Source organism: Camelus ferus, chromosome 3 (assembly GCF_009834535.1).
Source record: "Camelus ferus isolate YT-003-E chromosome 3, BCGSAC_Cfer_1.0, whole genome shotgun sequence".
Lineage (NCBI taxonomy): Eukaryota > Metazoa > Chordata > Mammalia > Artiodactyla > Camelidae > Camelus > Camelus ferus.
The window spans coordinates 113133825-113155068 of NC_045698.1; the positions used below are offsets into that span (position 1 = coordinate 113133825).

At 43.4% G+C, this 21244-nt stretch overlaps 2 protein-coding genes across 5 annotated transcripts in view; both read left to right on the forward strand.

Moving 5' to 3' along the window:
- Positions 1-21244, forward strand: part of ADRA1B (adrenoceptor alpha 1B) — a 389407-nt gene that overhangs the window by 89172 nt on the left and 278991 nt on the right. The gene's annotated exons all lie outside the window — the stretch shown is intronic.
- On the forward strand, positions 14191-14413 carry LOC116662802 (dolichyl-diphosphooligosaccharide--protein glycosyltransferase subunit 4-like). The gene has a single exon (XM_032477224.1). The coding sequence runs from the start codon at positions 14191-14193 to the stop codon at positions 14302-14304; it is 114 nt and encodes a 37-aa protein (XP_032333115.1). The 3' UTR covers positions 14305-14413.

The window sequence follows — 21244 nt, forward strand, 5'->3', positions numbered from 1 at the left end:
AAAATAACAGAAAACCTAGCTAACAGCAAGTAAAACCATAGGTAGATTTATTTTTTACTGAAAAGAGATTGGAGTCCTAGGGATGGTGTGTAACTTAACAAGATCATCAGAACCCAGGCCTTTCCATTCTGCCATCCTCTTCCTTTTAGTTTTTTACCCTCATACTGGAGGCCTCATGATTATAAGGGGGCTACAAGCATCGCATTTTCTTCTTACCCCATGCAAAGACAGAAACAAAGACAGCCAAGATGCTGAGAAATTGCCTTGTGTGTGTCTGTGTCCTATTAGAGAGGAAAGGATTTCTCAGCGTACCTCTGCTTCAGTTTTATAGACCGGTACTCTATCACGTGTCCTCCCCTGGCCACAAGGAGAGGCTGGAGGGTATCTGGCAGAGAGAGGCTGAGTTTGTCATGGCTGAATTAGCAGACACAGTCATGATTCATCTCCCACGGCTGTGCACTCGGCAACCCAAACAAATCAGGGTTCGGTAAGTGCTAGATTGTGCGTGGTAATTTACTTTAAAATACTTCAGTGTAAGTGCCGTGATGTGTATGTGTGCAAGTTAATACTGATCAACACTCTAGGAGTGAGTGGTTAATTAGTATATGAAGAGTCCTTATCTGAATGATTGCCTTTGGGTTCGTTCATTAGCATAAGGAATGTTAGAAATAGCTTTTTTATTGGTGAAGCGAGTTGTGTTAAAGTTCGGTTAGGAGTAGGGTAGCAAGACCCACAACCTGTGTGTGAATAAGGTGGAAGAAATGAGCATGTTCAGCTGTCGATCCCAGAGGTGGGAGTTCTGGAGCCCCTCGGCCTGCATTCTCCTGGGGATGAGCCCACCACCTGGTCTGGCAACGAGGCCTCTGATTATGCTTTAAGGGCATCTGTTTCTGAAGGAGTTGCTCCTGCAAGGGGCTTGCCACGTAACCTGAGGGCAGAGGAGGGAGGAGTCTCTCCTTAGACACAGAGTGGTTGGTTGCCTGCGTGCTGATAAGCATCTCTGTGTTTGGTGCATTTCACCTGAGACTTGCTTTTGCTTGAAGAAACCCCCTTGGAACAAGGTTGCAGGAATAGGGCTCTTTCACTTCCTCCTGTATCTAACCACCAGAGGTTACTGAAATGCAACAGAGGTTGCTGTTGTGTTTAGGAGTAACTGCTCTCTCCACCACTGGCAGGTGAAAGGGACATGAACACTGGGGACCAGATGTAGAATCCATGGTAAGAGTGCTAACATGGGGCTATCTAAGGAAGAATCTTGCCTCAAAAGAGCAAATTACCTCCTTCTCTTCCATCCACGTCCTCCCATCCCTTTCCACACTGGGGAGAACCGAAGCCAAGCAGTCTGAGGAAAGGAGGCAGGAGGCTGGCCTGTGGCTGGCCCTACCTGAAGGGAAGGAGATGGAGAAGCCGTATGTCTCACTTACAGTCCACTTTTGATTATCATGAGGGAGTCGATATCAGAAGCACCCAAAGGAGACCACGTGTGCTAGTTAATCTGGTGGAAGGACTTGTATTTACCGAGGGTGATCCCCAAAGTCACAGGCCTGCTGGAATGTCCGTCTGGTCACTGCACATACTTAAGAGGATAGAGGGAGACTCCTCAGATGGCATAAAGGATGTCCTCTCCTATTCCTTTCCCAGGTCTTTCGCCTCCTTTGCTCTTCACTCCAGCCTTCTCTTTATTGTTTATCTTGATTTCTAGATCAGGTATCTATTGCTGTATAACAAATTTCTTCAAAGTTAGTGACTTAATAAAATCACACACTTATTATCTGATCATTTCTGTGGGTCAGGAGTCTAGGCCTGGCTTCAGTGGGTGCCTGCCTCTCACGAGGCTTAAACTGAGATGTCGGCTGGGACTGTGATCTCGTCTCAAGGCTCCACTAGAGAAAGACTGGCTTTAAAGCTCATGCAGCTGTTGGCAGAATTCAGTTCCTTGAGGACTGTTGGACTAAGTAAAGGCCACAGTTTCTTGCTGACCGATAGATGAAAGCTGCCCTCAGGTCCTAGCTGGTTGCTTGAAGAAGACTGTCCTCAATTCTTTGCTGCATGAGCCTTCTGATCACAGCCACTTGCTTCACCAAAGCCTGCAGGACAGTCTTTTTTGGGGAGAATGGTGTTACAAGCTTTAGTAATGTGATTGCACGCTTGACATTCCATTACCTTTACCACAGTTCCTATTGGTTGGAAGCAGGTCGCTGGAGGGATTATACAGGGCGTGAATACCAGAAGGCACAAATAGTTCGGAGGACATTTGAGGGGGCGGATGTGGAAAGTTGCTGAAACAGCTTGAAGGTGGAATGTCTGTTAGACAAATATACTCTCCTATTGTCCAAACAGCTCATGCAGTACACCCTGGTGAGTTACTGTGGTAGAAGGTGTCTGCCTCCTTTCTCAGTTTAACCCACAGCTTCTGCCATGGCGGTTTGGAGTGTGCCAAGGCTCAGAAGAGGCTGGGTATGGGCTCCAGTCAAGGTGAGGGCTGAGGGGGTAAGAGAAGTCATCCCAACACAAAGACTTGCATGAAGCAGCTGCTAAATGCCAGCTTGTGCGAAGCACTTTAAATGCATTCTTTAAAATGGTCATCACAACCTTATGAGGGACGCACTCTTATTAGTCCCATTTTACAGATGAAAAAAATGGAGGCTTAGAAGGTCTAAGCAACTTGCTCGGGCTAAGTAATGAGCCAAGACTAGAAATGAGGTTATTCTGCCTTCCAAGCCTGCTCTTACCACAGCCTTAAAGAAACTGTAGGCACCAAGTAAGTGGAGGCAGCCTGCAAAGAGTACTTTATTTGGAATCAGGATGTCTGGTTCAAGTGCAGCTCAATCTGTTATAATCTGTGATTTGGGGTTCCTTACTTGACCTCTTTGGGTCTCTCTTTTTTTTCAGTCTGTAAAAAGGGAATCATAAATAATTTCATTATCTATATGCAAAACAATGAACCTTGACCTTTACCTCACAACATGCACAAAAATTAGCTTAAAATGGATTAAAGTCCTAAATGTAAGAAATAAAATTATAAAACCTAAGTTAGGTGAAGATGTTTTAGATGTGCTATCAAAAGCAAAATCTACAAAAGAAAGAAATTGACAACTAGGCTTCATAAAAATTAAGAACTTTTGCTTTTAGAAAAAGACCATTAAAGGAGACAAAAAGAAAAGTCACAATCTGGGGAAAATATTTGTAAAATATGTATCTGATTAAGGACTTGTATCCGGACAGTAAAATAAATTCTCATAGCTTAGTAATAAGACCAACAACCCAATGAAAAATGGCAAAATATTTGAATGGACACATTATCAAAAAAGATATTGAAATAGCACATAAGTGTATGGGAAGATGATTAGACATCATTGGACATTAGGGAAACACAATTAAAGCCACAGTGAGATATCACCACAGTTCACTATGCCATATATTAATTATATCTTTGAAAATTTACCAAGACCCTTTTAAGTGAGGCTGTTATTATTCCCATTTTACAGATAAGGATACTGACTTGTGTTAAGTGGAGACGCAGGGTCACATAGCTAAGATGCAGGGCTGCAGGCTTAAAATGCAGCAGTCTGGTTCCACTGTTGACATGCTGCTGGGACATTGTTATCCCACTCCAGTGTCGGCTCCAAGAGAGCAAGGACCTGGTCTGTCTTGAGCACTGCTGGAGCTCCAGCTCCTCGCGCATAGCAGGCACTCTGTGTTGCACATGGAATGAAAGCCAGACAGTGCACAGTGGGGCTCAGTCAGCACTTTTTCCTGCCATCACAGGACCTTTGTGCATGGGCAAGTCATACCCACTGTGGTTTGGGATGCCCTTTCATGATACCTTTTATCTGCTCTCAGAAAACCCTACAGCTAGTCTTGGGAGGGTCCTCTCCACCTTCCTCTTTTCCCTTCCTCTCCTTCTTTTCTCCTTCATTCCTCTTCTCTTTCTTTTTTCCATTTCTCCAATGGGTAATTTGACTTTACCTCACTTTGTCCATTGGGAGAGGACATGTGGTGATGCTGACGTCCAGGCCTACCTAGCTTTAGGACTTTCCGGGAGAGCACCATCAGAGCATAAGTGCACAGACCCCTAAGGCTGCCTTGCCTGACCCAAGGCCCTGTTCCACCTGCTGCAAGACTTTGTGGAACTTAACTGCCCTGAACCACGAGGAAGGCTAACTGGCCCATCCCTCCTGACCCAAGGAAGGTGTGTCAGCTTGAAGTCCATCCAATGAAGGGCACAAAATGCTTCTTTCTAAGAGTGGGCATAGGAAGGTCTACGAATAGCTCCTGTGGAGGAGGGAGGCAGGAAGACCCAGGTCAGACAGGACTGGGCACCATGGAACTAGCTGGGACCCACCTTCCTCGGCTGAGGACAGGAGAGACAGGAGACAAAGTTTGCCTCCTCTCCTGCTAAGAAAGGAGGATGAGGGTTAAGCTGGATTTGCTTTCAACTCTTGAATCAACATTGAGGCTGCCTTGTCTGCCAGGCCACATGGTTTGCAGAGAGGCAGCCTCAGACTGGTTTTAGCAGATGGAGGGAGCTATGCTGAAAATGACAGAGTCTAGCAACTGGGAGACAAGGAGACTGGTAGGTGAGAACCTGGGAGGAGGCTGACTGGGAGCAGAGGAAAAGCTAAGAGAGAGGCAGGAGACAAAGCAAAAGGAAATATTTTCTGAAAAGTCTAGTAGAGAAAGGGGAAAAGTATTTGTCTTAGGAGTCCTGAGTAAGGATGCTCACATGGCTACACAATAATTTCCAAGCTTTTTAAATTTTGCTACATTTGTGGGCTTCCTATATTTTGTTAAAGTTTGTCTTTATACTGACTCTGGAAAAGCTTAAATACATTTATTTGAAAAGAAAAATGTCATCACAGCCACAGTGTGAAAAGTTTTTTTAATAATTAGATGGTGATCTTAATCATAAGTAAAAAGAAGACAATTTGGTGATGTTAAATTCTAACTGGATGCTATTGCCTCTTGAAGACTCTGGGCTTGGACATCCTCTTCCTAAAAAAAAAAAAAAAGGAATTAAGAGTGTTACAGACATAACAGCATCATACTGTGACCTCTTTAATATGATCAGAAAATTTGAGAAAGGAATGATTTATCTCCCTGTGTGAATCAGTGGTGTTTAATGCAGCAGTGATTCACGTTTCACTGGAACATTTCAGAAAACCATGAAGGAGGGGGCAGAGCCAATAGGGCCCCAGGGATTAGGGGATGAGGCTTCCAGTTCTGCCTCTGCCACTATCACCTTGGACACATTCCTTTATTGTGGGTCTCAGTTTTCCCATCTATTGGGAGGAATAGAGTTGAACCTCCCAAGACATAGCGCATTGGTTTCATCTTCTGGAGTTACATATTGAGAACAGCTCTGAAGGTGTATCTAAGCTTAGTGTGGGGAAGAATGCTGTAATAGATTAGTGATGTCTGCACAGGGACAGAGCTAGAAATGGTGAGATGCGTGCTGGCCATCTGCTATTCCTAGATTAGAAAATCTCCAGGGCTCCCCCTCCCCAATCCTGACAGCCTGTGGTTCCGTGATTTACATAATCACCCAAGAACGCATTTGGCTTGCTTATTTGCTTGTAATTGATGGCAAAATATGAAACAAGACGATTTTTGTAAATGATGGACAAACAATTCAGTTCAGTCCAGCATTCACTGAGCACCTCATTTGTGACAGGCCCTGAAATAAGTTTTCGTCCCTATCCTGGAGGAGCTCATAGTCCTGGGTGGTAGATTTCATATAGGTTTCAACGTGAGGCAGGAAGTACTACATTAGAGGTACACGGGGAGTGTTGGTGCAGCTCAGGGCACTTGATCAAAAGTTTCCTAGAATTGTACACTGACCTGAGGGGTGATGAAGTCCACACTCTGGCAGTTCTCAGGGACTCACTGAAACTGACAGCTGTAGGTTGAATTGTGTCTCTCAAAAAAGATGTGTTGAAATCCTGACTCCTGGTACCTATGAATGTGACCTTACTGGGAAATAGGGTCTTTGTAGATTGTTATGAGTTGAATTGTTACACAACCCACCAAAAAAGATTATGTTGGAGTCCAAACCCCCAGTACCTCAGAACATAACCCTATTTGAAGATAAGGTTTTATAGAGATAACTCAGTTAAAATGACATCACTGGGGTGGGCCCTAATCCAGTGACTGATGTCCATATAAAAATCTGGACACAGAGACAGACATGCATAGAGGGAAGATGATGTGAGGAAACACAGTGAGAAGATGGCCATCTAGAAGCCAAAGGGAGACCTGGAATAGATCCTTCTCTCATGGCTGTCAAAAGGAACCAACCCTACCAACAGCTTGCTTTTGGACTTCTAGTCTCCAGAACTGGAGGACAGTGCAATTTTCTTGTTCAGGCCACACGGTTTGTGATACTTTGTTATGCAGCCTTCGCTAACTGATACACAGATATAACTAAGTCAAGATGAGGTCATACTGGATTACGGTGAGCCCTCATCCATGACTGGTGTATTTATAAGAAGAGGAAACTTGAGAGACACAGGGAGACACCACACACACACAGGGAAGAACATCTTGTGACAAGGGATGGAGAGATCACAGTGATGCACCTACAAACCAAGGAATGCCAGTGATCGCTAGCAACCACTGAATCCAGGAGACAGGCACAGAACCAGTTGTCCTTCAGAGCCCTCTAGAAGGAACCAACCTTGGCCAACATCTTGACTTCAGACGTCAAGCCTCCAGAACTGTAAGAGAATACAATTTAAGCCACCTACTTCATTGTGATTTGTTACAGAGGTTTTAGGATCTGACACACTGACCCTTTGCCTTGCCCTCTCCTTCCACTCCATCCCACCTCTTGTTCCTCCTCCTTTGGGAAATCTACTCACAAAATAGATTGTTCAGGCTACCAAGATGAACACCATGTTTAGTAGATGAAAATGTGAGGAGATGGTACCTTTAAAATGTTGACGTATGGTTTTCCCTGGTGTTTTCTATAACCACCACTTCTTCCCCCTGTGCCACCCTTCATATTTGGACAGCTGAGTGCCAGTTCTTATTGCTTTGGATGCGTGTATGACTGGGTCTTGGTTTTGAGTTTGCAAAATGTAGCAGAGAGACCTTGTGATGGGAGGAAAAGAACAGAGCAATGATCTGTGTGGTTAAGTAACAAGAGACAGATGAGAACAGGGCCCTCTCTGTGGCCGCCAACTGGGTGTGGCACTAGGACCAGCCCTCCTCAGCCCTCCTCTGGCCTGTGCAAGACCCCTGATGCTCAGACACAATCCGGAGGAGACCACGGGAGGTGAGAGAGGCAGGCTTGACTGATACTGCTTCCATCACCAGCAGAATGAGATGTATATTAGGGAGCAGGGTGAGAAGAAGGACCCAGAATACAAATGAAGTTCAGTCTAGAAAACCCAAAGTGACTTTTTTTCCTACAGTCCAACATTGACCAATGAGATACATACCTACCACAAGATCGTGGCTCTCTTCTTTCCCCAGATGGGAAGTAAGCTCAGACATGATTTCCATACTTGAGCTTTTATTTATTATTTTTTTGATAAATTTGTTGAAGTATAATATACATCCAAATCAAAAGTATACAGCTTAATTAATAATCACAAAGTAAACTCCTGTGTAACCAGCACCCACATTACAGAACATTACTAGCACTGCAGAAGCCTTCACATACCCGTTTCCAATCACACTAACCCCCCGCAGAGGGTAACCACCCTCCTGACTTCAAACAATTGTTTAGACTATTTTTAGACTTTATATAAATGGAATCAATCCAAAGGTACTCTTCTGTGTCTGACTTCTTTTTTCTGAAATATTTTTATTGAAGTATAGTCAGTTTACAATGTTGTGCCAATTTCTGGTGTATAGCACAATACTTCAGTCATATAGGAACAAACATATATTCATTTTCATATTCTTTTTAACCATCAGTTTCTACAAGAGACTGAATATAGTTCCCTGTGCTATACAGTATGAACTTGTTGTTTATTTATTTTATATATATTAGTTAGTATCTGCAAATCTCAAATTCCCAATTTATCCCTTCCCACTCCCTTCCCCTCTGGTAACCATAAATTTGTTTTCTATGTTTGTGAGTCTGTTTCTGTTTTATAAATAAGTTTGTTTGTCTTTTTTTTCCCACATGTAAATGATAACATACAGTATTTTTCTTTCTCTTTCTGGCTTACTTCACTTAGAATGACAATCTCTAGGTCCATCCATGTTGCTGCAAATGGCATTATTTTATTCTTTTTTATGGCGGAGTAGTATTCCATTGTGTAAATATACCACAACTTCTTTATCCAGGCATCTGTGTGCCTGACTTCTTTTGCTGAACACGTTTGTGAGGTTCATCCATCGTGCCACATGTAGCTGTAGCTGGTTTCATCCTATGACTGTAAGGTATTTCATTGTGTGACTATCCCAGGATCTATGTATGCATTCTTCTCTAGGCAGACATTTGGGCTGTCTTCAGTTTTAAGCTATTGCATGTGATGCTGCTATGAACACTCATGTACCTATCTTTTGGTACACATAGGTAGACATTTCTGTTGGGGACAATCTGAGGAGAGGAGTTGCTGGGTCCTAGAGTATGTGTATGGTTCCATTTTCATAGACACTGCCAAACAGTTTTCCAGGCTGGTTGTAGTAATTATACTCCCACTAGAAGTGTTCAAGAGTGCCAGTCTCTCCACATCCTTCCCAACACATCTACTGATTCTTTTTCATTTGAGTTGTTCTAGTTTATGTTAGGATTTTAGTTGCCTGGTTTCTGGGGTGAACACAGTAGTGAGGTACTCATTTCAAGTTTCTGCATGGCATTTTCCTGGTCACTTCCTGTTGTAGGTGGCTGTGTCCTCTCCTCTGCTCCCTTTGCTAGGGAATTTGGGGACATAAGGACAACTCTGTTTTCACCGTTACAGAATATTGGAACTGAAGAGGTGCCTTTTAAGACCACCTATCTCACTTCCTCATTATACAGATGAGAAACTAACTGTTCAGGGGGAGATAGGTTTTCCAGAATCTTCAGCTGGCCAGTGCCTGAGGCAGAACTAGGACTCAAGCCCCCTGATCATGAATCCACTGATTTTTCTGCCTCGCTGTGCTGTTTCTTCATTATAATTTCCAAGTTTCGCTACCAAACCTGACAGTTGAGGGTACTCTTTGGAGAGAGTTAAAAAATACATACCAGCCAGTGTTTGGACTGCGAGCCCATCTCTTTGGGTGGTGAGGACAACCAGGGTGAGGATTTCTAGATGGAATGGATGAGCCACATTCCTCAACCTTGTCGCCTACCCAGGGATTGAGATGAGATTGCATTTCAAAGCTTCTGGAAGCCTCCCTAATCCTCATTTCTCATCAGCCGTGGCATCTGCCCTCAGACTCTGTGTCCTAATTCCCAGACAGGGCCATGACATCAATCAGGATGCAGTGTGGTGACTGTGCTTTCGACCCTCTCTGTCTCCCTACGTTGTTTGTCTTTTTATGTCAATAAACTGATCTAGTAATTTCTACTCACATAAGGAGAGCACTGACATGTATTAAGTGCATGCTGTGTAACAGGCATCACACCACTTAATGCTCACAACAGCCCTGTGAGGCCAGCTCTATTTTATCCCTATTTTACAAATGGAGCATGGGAATTTTATGGAAGTCACCTTGTCCAAAGACCCACTGTGAAATGGTTGAGCCAGGACCTGGACTGAAGGATTCAAGGCCACATACTCAACTGTGACTCTAGAGTCCCCATTACTGTGAACCATTACCGTGGGACTGAGTAGGGAGAAAATGCTGCTCAGGGCGTAGCTTTCTTTAAGAAAACCATATAAAGGAAAATCTGAAGCTGTAAAGCAGATGTATTCCTTTGCAGAAGAAATGCAGTGTTGTTAAAAATCCAGCGCTCCACTGGGAGCACTTAAACTGTTTGTTTTCACAGAATTTACTACTTGACTTAGGGGTTTGGCAGAGTCGAAGAAACTCAACTGGAGTGTTAGGGAGCTTCTAGCCTCCAGTGATCACTGGGAAATTAAGATAAAGCATCTCTTCATCAGAAGCGGGGCAAGGCGACACTGTGTAATCACAGATTTTGGAGCTGCTTCACAGTCAGAAAATAGCTATGGGTGTAAAAGGTAGTGGGGAGAGAATTGCGTTACACAGGATGAATTCAAGAGGGCTTCTTCACGACAACGGAGGTATGCCTGCCATTCTTTTCCGTGAATAGAGTGGAGCCTATGGCAGAAATAAGGTGAGAGGTTCTACAGGGAGGATTCAAATATAGATCTTGCTCCTGCTGCTGGAATACAGAAATGGATCACTTACATTAGAAAGAAGGATGTTTAGGAGACAGAGTCAAAAACATAGAAATTTATGTGGAATTTTGGCTGAGGGTGGAGGTCAGTGTTGAAATTTTTGATTTTAAACATTTGAGGTCATCTTCCCACAGCACCCCTCGTGTCGCTGCCCCCACTTCTCTGCCTACAACCTGCCAGTGGTCTCCCACTGCAGTTAGATAAAACTCAAACTCCATCCCATAGCCTACAAATCTGTGCCTGATCTGGCTCCTCTCTGCCTTCCCAGCCCTTCTCTTTCCACCCTCCTCTCTGTTCCTCCAGCCACACTGGTCTGGCTTTTGTCCTTTGAACATGCTGCATTCATGCCTGACTCAGGTCCTTTGCATTCACTAGCTCCTCTATCTGAAATTCCCTTTCTTACCTTTTGCATCACTGGCTCCTTCTCATCTTTCCAGTCTCAGCTCCTACTCACCACCTTAGAGAGCCTCGTATTTGTCAGGTGGATCCTACTTCCTTCAAAGCGCTTACCATAATCTCTAATTACCTATTTACTTGTTTATTACCCGTCCTCACCCACTAGATTTCAAGCTCCAGGGGTGAGAAGAACTTGGGCTTTGTTAAAACTTGGTGTCGTTAGCACCTAGAACAGTGCTGGGGATTGCTGGACATGGGGCATGTGCTTGCTGAATGAATGAATAAACTGCCAGTAGAACCAGATGTCTTACTAACTATGCGAAGAATTTTCAGACTCCTCATTGCTACTAATAAACACCAGTTTTAAAACAGAATAGAATCCGCCTTTTTTTGAAAACCAGCCTAAGTCTTCTGTAATGGCTAAGAGTACCGTATGTTTCCGAAATAAACCCAGCAAAAACAAAGATCTGAAATGCAGACACTGAAATTGACTTCTTGAATGACAGTGTGAGGGGCTCCGTGAACCCACTCTCCAGTGAAACTGGTGAAAATTATCAAAAAAAAAATTTTTTTTAATCTCTGGAAATGGTCCTGAGAGTTTATAGCAAATGAAGAAACATCTGTTCAAGGAAATTTATGAAACGTTTGTAAGAAAAGTGAGAATCTATGGGATTGAAAAAAAAAAAAATGGTCCCTCTGTATTCCCATTCCAAGCTCAGTGAGACTTCACCCCAGACTGATGCAGCCAAATGCACAGGACTCTTCTACCCTCAGCTTCCAGTTGGAGGGGTTTCTTCCCAGCAGGAGCAGGACCCAACATTTCTCGTCCTGTTGCCAGTGACCTGCTGCTGAGGCTAAGTCCCAGCCGAGTGTGCTCTGGAGGTGGAGGCTCCTCCTTCTGCCCATTCCCCATTCATGGAATGAAGTCTAGCTTGGTCGTGGTGTGGTGAGAACACTGGCACCCTGGTTGCCCTTGCCCTGGTTCATAAATCGGGGGTTTCATGCTAAGAGAAGCAGACTGAGAAGACCTCGGACTACTGCATCCCTCCACTGTAAAGTGGGGGTTCCTCTGAAAGAAGCCCGCCATTGTCTTCACTCTCAGCTTCAGAGCCCAGGTTCCAAGATTCTGTGTGGGGGAGAAACAAGCCATAAAGCAGACAGCACCTAGTCCCTTCTGAGAGGAATCAACTTTGTTTGCAACAAAGCTGCAGTTCAAGACAATGAGTACCCTCAAAAACAGTGGAGGTAGTGGTTAAAAGCAACTGGGAGGAGATCCCTAGATTCAAAGAAGATACAGACTAAACTTCAGGCTGATTACCTCGTGGAAGAGATCTAGGAAAGGAGACAGCTGGGAGGAGCCCTCCTGCAGTCAGAACAAACATCAAAAACTGACCTCAGGAACTGTTCCTTCAAGGGCACCCAAACCTGACTGGATTAGTCTTCAAAGCAATTTATTCTCAGGAACATTCTTGAAAAGAACAGAGCATTTAGCCAGCAATCATTAGAGCCTAACAGCTGGGTGTGGTCAGAGAAAGAGATGAAGAGCACTCTGACAAACCACTGTCATCTAGGGTAACTGTGGGTGTACCCCAACCTGTGCCTCCCTGAGTTGCAGCATCAGAGTCTTCACACTATGAGGGAACGGAGGTGCAGGAGGGTGGACTTCGCTAAAACAATCCAGGCAATCACTAAGTAAATAAAGAAGCAAATAACAATAATAACACCAGGGGGTAAGGAAGTATCCAGAATTACTACAATAAATTATCTAAAATGTCCAGTTTCCAAGAAAAAACTATGAGATGTGCAAAGGAACAAGGGACTATAATCCATTCTCTGGAAGAGAAAGCAGGCAACAGAAACTACCCAGAAAAGTGACCAAATGTTGGATTTAATTGAAAAAGACTTCAAAGTAGCCATTATAGATGTGTTCAAAGAACCAAAGGAAACCATCATTAAAGAAGTAAAGGAAGAAATGATGGCGATGTTGCACCAAGTACAGAATATCAATAAAGAGTTAGAAATTATAAGAAAGAGTTAATGGAAATTCTGGAGCTGAAAAGTATAATACCTGAAATGAAAAATTCACTAGAGGAACCAACAGTAGATTTGAATTGGCTGAAGTAATAATTAGAAAACTTGAATATAAATCAATAAAGATTATGCAACCCCAATAATAGGGGGGAAAAAAAGAATGGGAAAAAAAAGAACAGAATCTCAGAGGAATGTGGACCACCACTACATGAACCTATATATAAATAATGGAAATAGAATGAAAGGAGAGAGAAAGAAGTAGAAAAAAATTTTTTGAAGAATAAAGGCTGAAAACTTTCCAAATTTATTGAAAAACACTAACCTACCCATCCAGGAATGTCAGTGAACTCTAACAGGATAAACACAAAGACAGCCACAAGCAGACACATCATAGTGAAAATGCTAATGGTCAAAGGCAAGGAGAAAGTGTTGAAAGCAGCAAAAGCAAAATGACTCATTACTTACAAGGGAACCACAGTAAGATGAACAGCTGACTTCTCAGAAACAAAAGAAGTCAGAATGTATCGGGATAACATTTAGAATGCTTAAAGAAAAAAACTGTCAAACAAGAATCCTAGACTCAACAAAACTCTCTCTCATAAAGTTGAAGGCAAAATACCATCCCAGATAAACAAAATGGAGAGAAATTTGTAGCTAGCGGATCCACATTATAAGAAATATTAGAGGAGGTTCTTCAGGCTGAGAGCAAGTGACCCCAAGTGGTAATTTAAAAATGCACACAAAAGAACAAAGAGCACCAAAAAGGTAATGATATAATTATAAGAGACAGTATAAATGCATATTTTCTCCTTCCTTCTGTTAACTGATGCGTATTCAGCAGGAAGATCCAGATACCAATCCCAACTAAGATTCCCACTGTGAAGGATGACAAAGAAAGACATTAACAATGCCAGTCACCAGTAGTTGGAGCCCACAAATCTTCTACAGGTTTGCAGTCACCAAGGAAGACTCAACAGAGGTTCTGGTTGAAACAACACTTTACCCACAGAAGGGTGAAAAGACACAGCAAGATCAGCATCTCTGGTAAGCCCTGATCGCCCATGGCCTGTGGGCCTCTCTCAGTAGTCAATATAGATTGGTGGGCTGTATGCATCCCTCTCATACTGCAGGTAAAGATCTGTTCTCCCCCCTGGGGGGAAGACATACTAGTGGGGCTGACCAGTTTCTATATGATGCACTCATTTAAGCAATACACGGATGTTCACTGTATAATCAGAATAGGAGAAGGATTTCTCCTAATAAGGAGGAAGGATCTGAGGCAACCCTTGGCACCTGGCCACCATCTAAGGAAATGCTCTAGGCTCAGGGCACTGATTGGATTATCCCAGGGAAGGGCAACACATCAAGCAATGGCTGCTTCCCCAACAATATAAAAAGCAATTGTATCTCCAACCTCGAGCTAATGTGCAGACAGCTTCGGAGCCACGCCCAGCTGATCAGCATGATTACAGATGTGCAGCTTACCATCTTTGCCAATATGCTAGACATGTTGCTCTTCCTGCTCGTTGTTCTCCGTCACTTCATGGCCATCAACAGATCCAAGACACAGGAATAAAAGTGGTGCTTTCTTTGCCCCAGGATTCCAGGCCACAGTCTGAGACAAGATAGAGGCTCTGGGGGATCTACACACTTCACTTCATCCCTTCTGCCCATCACAACATACAAAGCAAATACATCTGAATTTTTCCAAACAACTTTTTTTTTCTTCAAAGTCTTCTTTAACCTCATGGAACAAGAAGCTGCCACTGACTAGGACCTGTTATAGGGGCTGCTTTCTTTTCTACTCTGTCTTCTCAAAGTAAAAATGTAAACTTTTGTGGTTAACCTCTCCTCCACAAAAGACAGTTGTACAACCTACTGTGTATCTAGTGTATTGCTGGTTAATAATATACAGAAATGTTTCACTTTCAATAATGAATAGAACAGTTATGCAGAAGATCAAGAAGGAAATAGAAGACTTGAAAAACACAGTGAGCCATCTAGACATAACAGGCACAACAGAACACTGCACCCAGCAACAACAGAGTATATATTCTTCTCAAGTGTACAGGGAACATTTTCAGGATAGACCATATGCCATATGAAAATAGAACTCAAATAGAAAAAATATGGAAAACTCATAAATATGTGGAAATTTAACAACACACTCCTAACCAGTGGGTCAAAGAAAAAAGTTAAATGGAAAAATCAAAAAATACTTTGAGATGAATGAAAATGAAGACATACCATACCAAAAAATTTATGAGCTGCAGGTAAAGCATTGCTTAGAGGGAAAGTTACAGCTATAAATGCCTATCCTATACTGAGAGAAGAAAAATCTCAAATCAATAACCTCATTTTTTAACCTAGGACACTGCAAGAAAGAAGAGCAAACCTCAAGAAAGCAGAAGGAAGGAAAAATTAAACAATAGAACAAAATAGAGAGTAGAAAAACAATACAGAAAATCAACGAAACTAAAAGCTGGTTCTTCAAAAACAATGACAAAATTGATACACTTTTAGCTAGATCGACCCAGGAAAAAACAAAAACAAAGATTACTAGAATCAGAAATAAGAAGAAATTACTACCAAGCTTACAGAAATAAAAAGGATTATAAAGGAATGCTATGAACAATTGCATACTGATAAATTTGATAACTCAAAAAATGGACAAATTCCTGGAAAGAGACAAATGATTAAGAAGAACTCAAGAAGAAATAGACACTCTCAATAGAACTGTAACAAGGGAAGAGATTAAGTTAATAATTAAAAAGCTACCCACAAAGACAAACCCATGCCCAGATGGTTTTGCTTCTGAACTCTATCAAACATTTAAGGAAGAATTAATACTAACTCTTCACAAACTCTTCCAAAAGACAGAAGAGAAGGGAACACCTCCCAACTCATTTTATAAGGCCAGAGTTACCCTGATACCAAAGACATCACAGGAAAAGAAAACAAGAGACTAACATCTTCTACAAATATGGGTATAAAAATCTTCAACAAAACACTAGAAGACTGAATCTCACAACATGTGAAATACAAGAGATCCAATTTTATAGTCAAAACGAGTAAAACTTCTATTTTCTGTGCAGTTTTCCTCCATCTCTGATTTATATACACCTCCTGGGGAAGAAGCCCCCCTCTGCCAGTGTGAATGCAGCTTGAGAAGCCCACTGCGTATGTCACTTTGTACAGCGGGCTCTGGCCTCAGAAAGTCATAGAGAAAATTCACTTTGCTTGGCTTTTGAGACTTTCTTAGAAGACAGAATATTCTTTCCTCTGACATCTATACATGTTAAGTATTCCTAGGATTTCCCAAACCCTCTGTCCAGAATGCAAAATCGTCCAGCCGTACTTTGCAGACTCTCACAATGCTGGCTTAATAAGAATTCCTAGAGCAAAGTGATAATAATTAGCTCTCACTTTGGTGTTGTATCAGGTAGGATGCTTTCGTCCATAGGTAACAGAACACAAGATCAACAGTGGCTGAGGCAAAACAAACATTTATTGCCTCACCTAATTAGCAGCCCACTGGTAGATGGTCCCTCAGCTAGTTTACCGGCTCAGTAGTATCCTTGAAGATTTAGACTCTTTCTGTTTATTTCATTATCCTTAACCATTAGCATTGTGTCCTCAGGCCTGTTGCCTCACTGTCACAAAATGGCAGCTATAACTCTAGACATCACATCTGTGCTCAAGGCAGGAAAAAAGAAGGGTTAGTACCAGCAAACTCTCTTCATGTATCTTCTATGGAAACCAAATTCTTTCCCAAAGTTTCCCAGCAGACTTCCACATATATATTATTGGACAAAACTGGGTCTGACAGCCACCCCTAGGTACAAGTGAAGCTGGGGAAAAGGCTGGGTCCCTCATTCAGCTGTCAACCATCTGACTAGAAATCAGGACTTCTCCGAATGTATGGGTCACAGGCAGGTCTCAACATCAACTACTGAAAGAAAGAAGTTACAGATAGATTGTAGTAGGTTCATTTGGGGGTAACTATGTAGCACGTGGCCCTGCATTCTTAAGCATTGCTATGTATTAATTTGTTGGTTCTGGAAGGCCATGTTTGTACTCCACGACTCTGCTCCTTTGTCCTAGTTATTGAAACAGGCGGGGTGTTGTGAGCCTCCACCCCAGCCCATCGCATTTCCTCTCTGGGGAATTGGTCCTGAGAGGCACTAGTCAGTCTCTGCTGGCTCCTTAAACTAGAGGGCTATGGAGCAGCCATCTCGGCTACGGCCTGTGGAAAACAATCTGATCAAGGGAAAAGGAAGAATCCATTGCAGATGGGTACAGACATCAGAGAATGTGACATTCCAGAGACAGTAACCCTCGTGTCTAATGGCTTTCCACTCGCTGGTTCCGCTTAAGCCCATAAGCATTCCTTTTGCACTTTTCTTTCTTGAGGTTTCATCCCTGTACGTCTATAATAAACTCCCTCTTTTATGTTTGTCTGAGTCTTTATTTTTGTCTTCTGTTTACACAGTACCTGAAAATCTTGACTAAGCTGCAAGTCAGATTACATAGTCCAATTTTCTTAACCTTTAATACGATTCCGTCAAAACAGGAGAGTTCGGAGGAGAAAAGAAATAGTGCCAGAGAAAGCCTATGAAATGAACATTAGGAGGCACCTCTCTCATCACATTTTCAACTACAAAGAGTAGCTGGAAAGGCCATCCCCATTTTTAGATGATTACCCAGAAAGAGTGACTAATGCCTAGGGGGCTTGCTTTAGACTCTAAACTATCTAATGCTGAGTTCCCTTCTGTAAATGAAAGGCCTTAACAAGCTACTTCAGTTTCAGTACATCAAAGGAGGCTTGTGGAGACAACTGTTTGCTGCAGGAACACATGACCTTGCTGGACCTGACATTTATTTCCTTGTCCTTTGAAAACAATTAAAATTACACAATTGATGTTCTGCACTTCTCACCTTTTGCATCTTGATGATTACCGCAAAGAAATCATCATCGTGCTGATGATAATAATAAATGATTAAATCTGGCTGTTAGCTTGAAGCAGACTTTGGAGTCCTTTTGCAAAAGGAAAAGAGACAAATAGGAAACTTCTCTGGCTGTACGAAGGTTTCAGGGACACGGCCACACAGACGTGAAGCACTCCCAGCTGTGGTGTCCAGAGATGCACAGGAAGCAGCAGCTACTGTTGCTGGTCTTGGCCTGGCCACCAGTTTGTGCTCTGTGGCCGGCTCCAGGTTAGATCGGAAATAGGTTCTGTCAGAGTGGTGTGTTTTCACACGCAGGGCTGGCCACTTCCCTGATGTAGGCCGACCCTCTGCTTAGTCCTTGACCTCCTCCCACAAATCTGGGATCGTTTTCTAGAGAAGTAGCTGTTACACCCCCCACTCCCCACCTATTTTGCCCTTGATTTACCTAGCACGAATGCCATGTAACATTTACAGGATGGATTAAGGACACTCTGAGATCATCACTGTACTCCGTGGCAGACTGGGTATTTTGCAAAAGCTTGACTACATTCTTATCCCCAGTCAGCCATTTATTCTTTCTCTTTACCCATCAAAACAACACCCCTTACAGACTGGGGCACTGGTGGGGGTCAGGGGGGTACCCACTCATCTTTGTTGCTAGGTATCAAAATAATTTTTCCTAATCTATTTTCTCCAAGTATCCCCAACTCCAAATACCTTTAGCCTTGTTGCTAGTTGAATTACAATTTTTAAAATATCCTGTTTTCTTACAGCCTTTATTTTAGGCTGTAGATCTTCCATTGGTGCAGAGTGTAAGAGGTGAGCCCTTGGCTTGGCAAGTCTTTGCTTTCTGTTCCCTAAACCTCCAGGGTCAGGGTCAGGTGTGGCACAAAGAGTTTGAAACATTTTATTAACCTTGTAGTCCAACAATAATCTCAGACTCAGAAAATTTTCTGTTGGCATAAAAAGATTTTGTACCTTGATTTAAAAAAAAAAAAAAGGAAAAAAAAAATAAGGTGATTTCTTGGATGTAAGGCCAGTAATCAGAGTCAGTATTTCTTGGGCTCTCTGGAGAAAAATGCCATGCCAGCTCACTCAACGTTTTCTCTTTCGGAAGCTGGTATTAGGGAGAAAGGTTTTTAATTTTAATGGGATGGCAGAGACCACTTGGAAATATTGAGCATTTCCATGAGAACAAATATAATGGCTTCCACCTGATGTCATAACCGCTTGTTCTCTGTAAGAATTCAAGCGTGTAGGTGAGTTTTCCTGACGTAGAATGCGTCTGGGTCCTTCAGGACACCAAAGAGTGTCACTTGCGGAGCCCTGTTGGCTCCCTGCTCTGTGACTCTTCCACGAGTCTGGGCTTTGATTTCAGTGTTCCTTCTGCAAAGCCACGGCCAGTGCAGCCGGGCAGTGACTCAAGCAGATGGCTGACTGTGACAAGCTTCTTTTGATTGGTAATAAAAATACCAGAAGCTACACTGCATTGTGTACAAATACGTGAGGCTATTGCAGATTCCTTTGTATCACTCGGTTCTATTTTGAGAGCGGGTTGATCTTTTCCATGCAGAACACTCACAGAATGAGCAATCACGCCAGGTGTGTATGTGAAGCATCTACTGCAGTTTGTCAGAGCCAAGGTTGTTTTTTTTTTTTAATCGGCCTTCAAAACCATATCCTTAACCCTCTAAGGTTTCTGACAGACTGTCCATGATTCGGGGAGTGGGGGAGAGAATTTCGATCTTCTTGTATAAAAACCGTCAGAGGCACTTCCAAATGGAAAGACGAACTCAAATTATGTTACCTCTCTCTTCCCTTAAGAGATGCTGCTAATGAACAAAACAATGGGAAAATGCAGAACTGAGGATGGGGGTGGAAGCAGGAGCAGAATCTAAATGCCGAGGAATCTATTCCCTAAGTAGTGAGCCCAGTTGAGAGTTGATTCTGAACTTGCTTTGCTTAGTTCATTGCGTTGGGTCACAGACATTTCAGCATCAGAATCACCTGGGGTGGGTGCTTTTTGTAAGACTGCAGATTCCCAGGTCCCTCAAGAGGTCCTGATTGAGCATATTTAGACTGGAGCCAGGGCATCATTATTTTGAACAAGAAGCCTTGGTGATTCTAATCTCCTACTGCTGCATTAAAATATGGTATTAGTAAGTTTATAAGTCATGGGACCTATTGCAACCCGAGTCAGCTAACTGTGGCCTCTACCTGCCAATCATGAGGATGCTGGGTGGGGCAGTGAGAAGTAGTGGGGTGGAGAGAAAAGATAACATAAGGGATCAGAAGGTTCAGTTTCCCGTCCTTGCCCTGTCATTTATTAGCCATGTGACCTTGGGCAAATGTCACTGGGAGGTTCAGTGCCTCGTCTGTAGAATGGGGCCCATGATTCATGCCCTGCTTATTACCTCATTGGATCAGGAGGATCAAATGAGAAATAACTTTATAATAAACATTACGTGTTAGAAGTCACAAGATTTTTGTACAGAGGCAGTGTTTTCCCCCTTCAGTCTAACAATGGCATCCTCACATGCCGCACCCCCAGACCCGAGCACCTTTGCTCAGTGAACCAAAGAAAATCTCGTGTGATGTAAGGACTGATGCCGAACACTGTTGTCACACTCTGAAAGGCAGTGGTTTTCCAGAATCGCCAGTGGTATGCGTAAAGAGGGAAGATTCTGGGGCTCCATCCTGAATCAGCCTCTGGGAGTGTGGGTGGGAATCTGCCATTTTAATAATACCGGAGATAGTTCGTGTCGTATTAAAAGTAGGGGAGTCACTGGGCATGGTGGTAATGGGGCCTGAGTTGAGTGTGACTTCGCAGGCCTCTTCCCTGCTCTCTGTGGCCCAGAGGGAACAAAAAGTGTCTCTGCGCCCGATCATCTCTTCTGTCGCCCATCCTTCTCCTCCATCCCGTCCACTGTTTACCTGTCCCCTGGCTGGTCCAGCTACACACTACTGCAGCCTTTGACCTCTGCTCCAAGATTATCTCCCTGTATCAATACTCCCTCCCCTCCTGCCAGTTCTCAAGCTACCTGCCCCCAGTGCAGTCCCCGTGACCGTGTGTGGTACACGTCTGGCACTCTCATCACTCAGCTTTTGTTTTTAAACAGATTGGATTGTTTTTTGTTTGTTTGTTTGTTTGCATTTATCACTTTATCAAAGCATTCTGTCAAGGCATTCCTAGAGAAATTCCGCCTGAGGAATATGAGTCATCAACACCAGGTCAGCCAGGATGATGCGGGGGACAAGGGTCCCCGTCCCCCGGCCTGTGCAGCCGTCTAAGCCAGGCCGGCAGGCCTTCATGCTGGTCAGCCTCATTCCTGGTTTCCATCTCTCCCCTGTGCTCTCCCTTCTTCTACTTTCCCTGTCAAGGCGACAGAGTGTTTCCACCCTGCATGTGGAAGGTCCCCTTCCCGTGGCCTTTTGTCATTTGATTACTGGGTTCCAGAGAGCATCCAACTGGGCTCTGATCTGAGGTTTCCTAAATGCCGCCAACTCCTTTTCCAGGCAGCTGGCAGCCTCTCTTCCGGGCAGGGCCCGGCCCGCCGAGCCCTGTT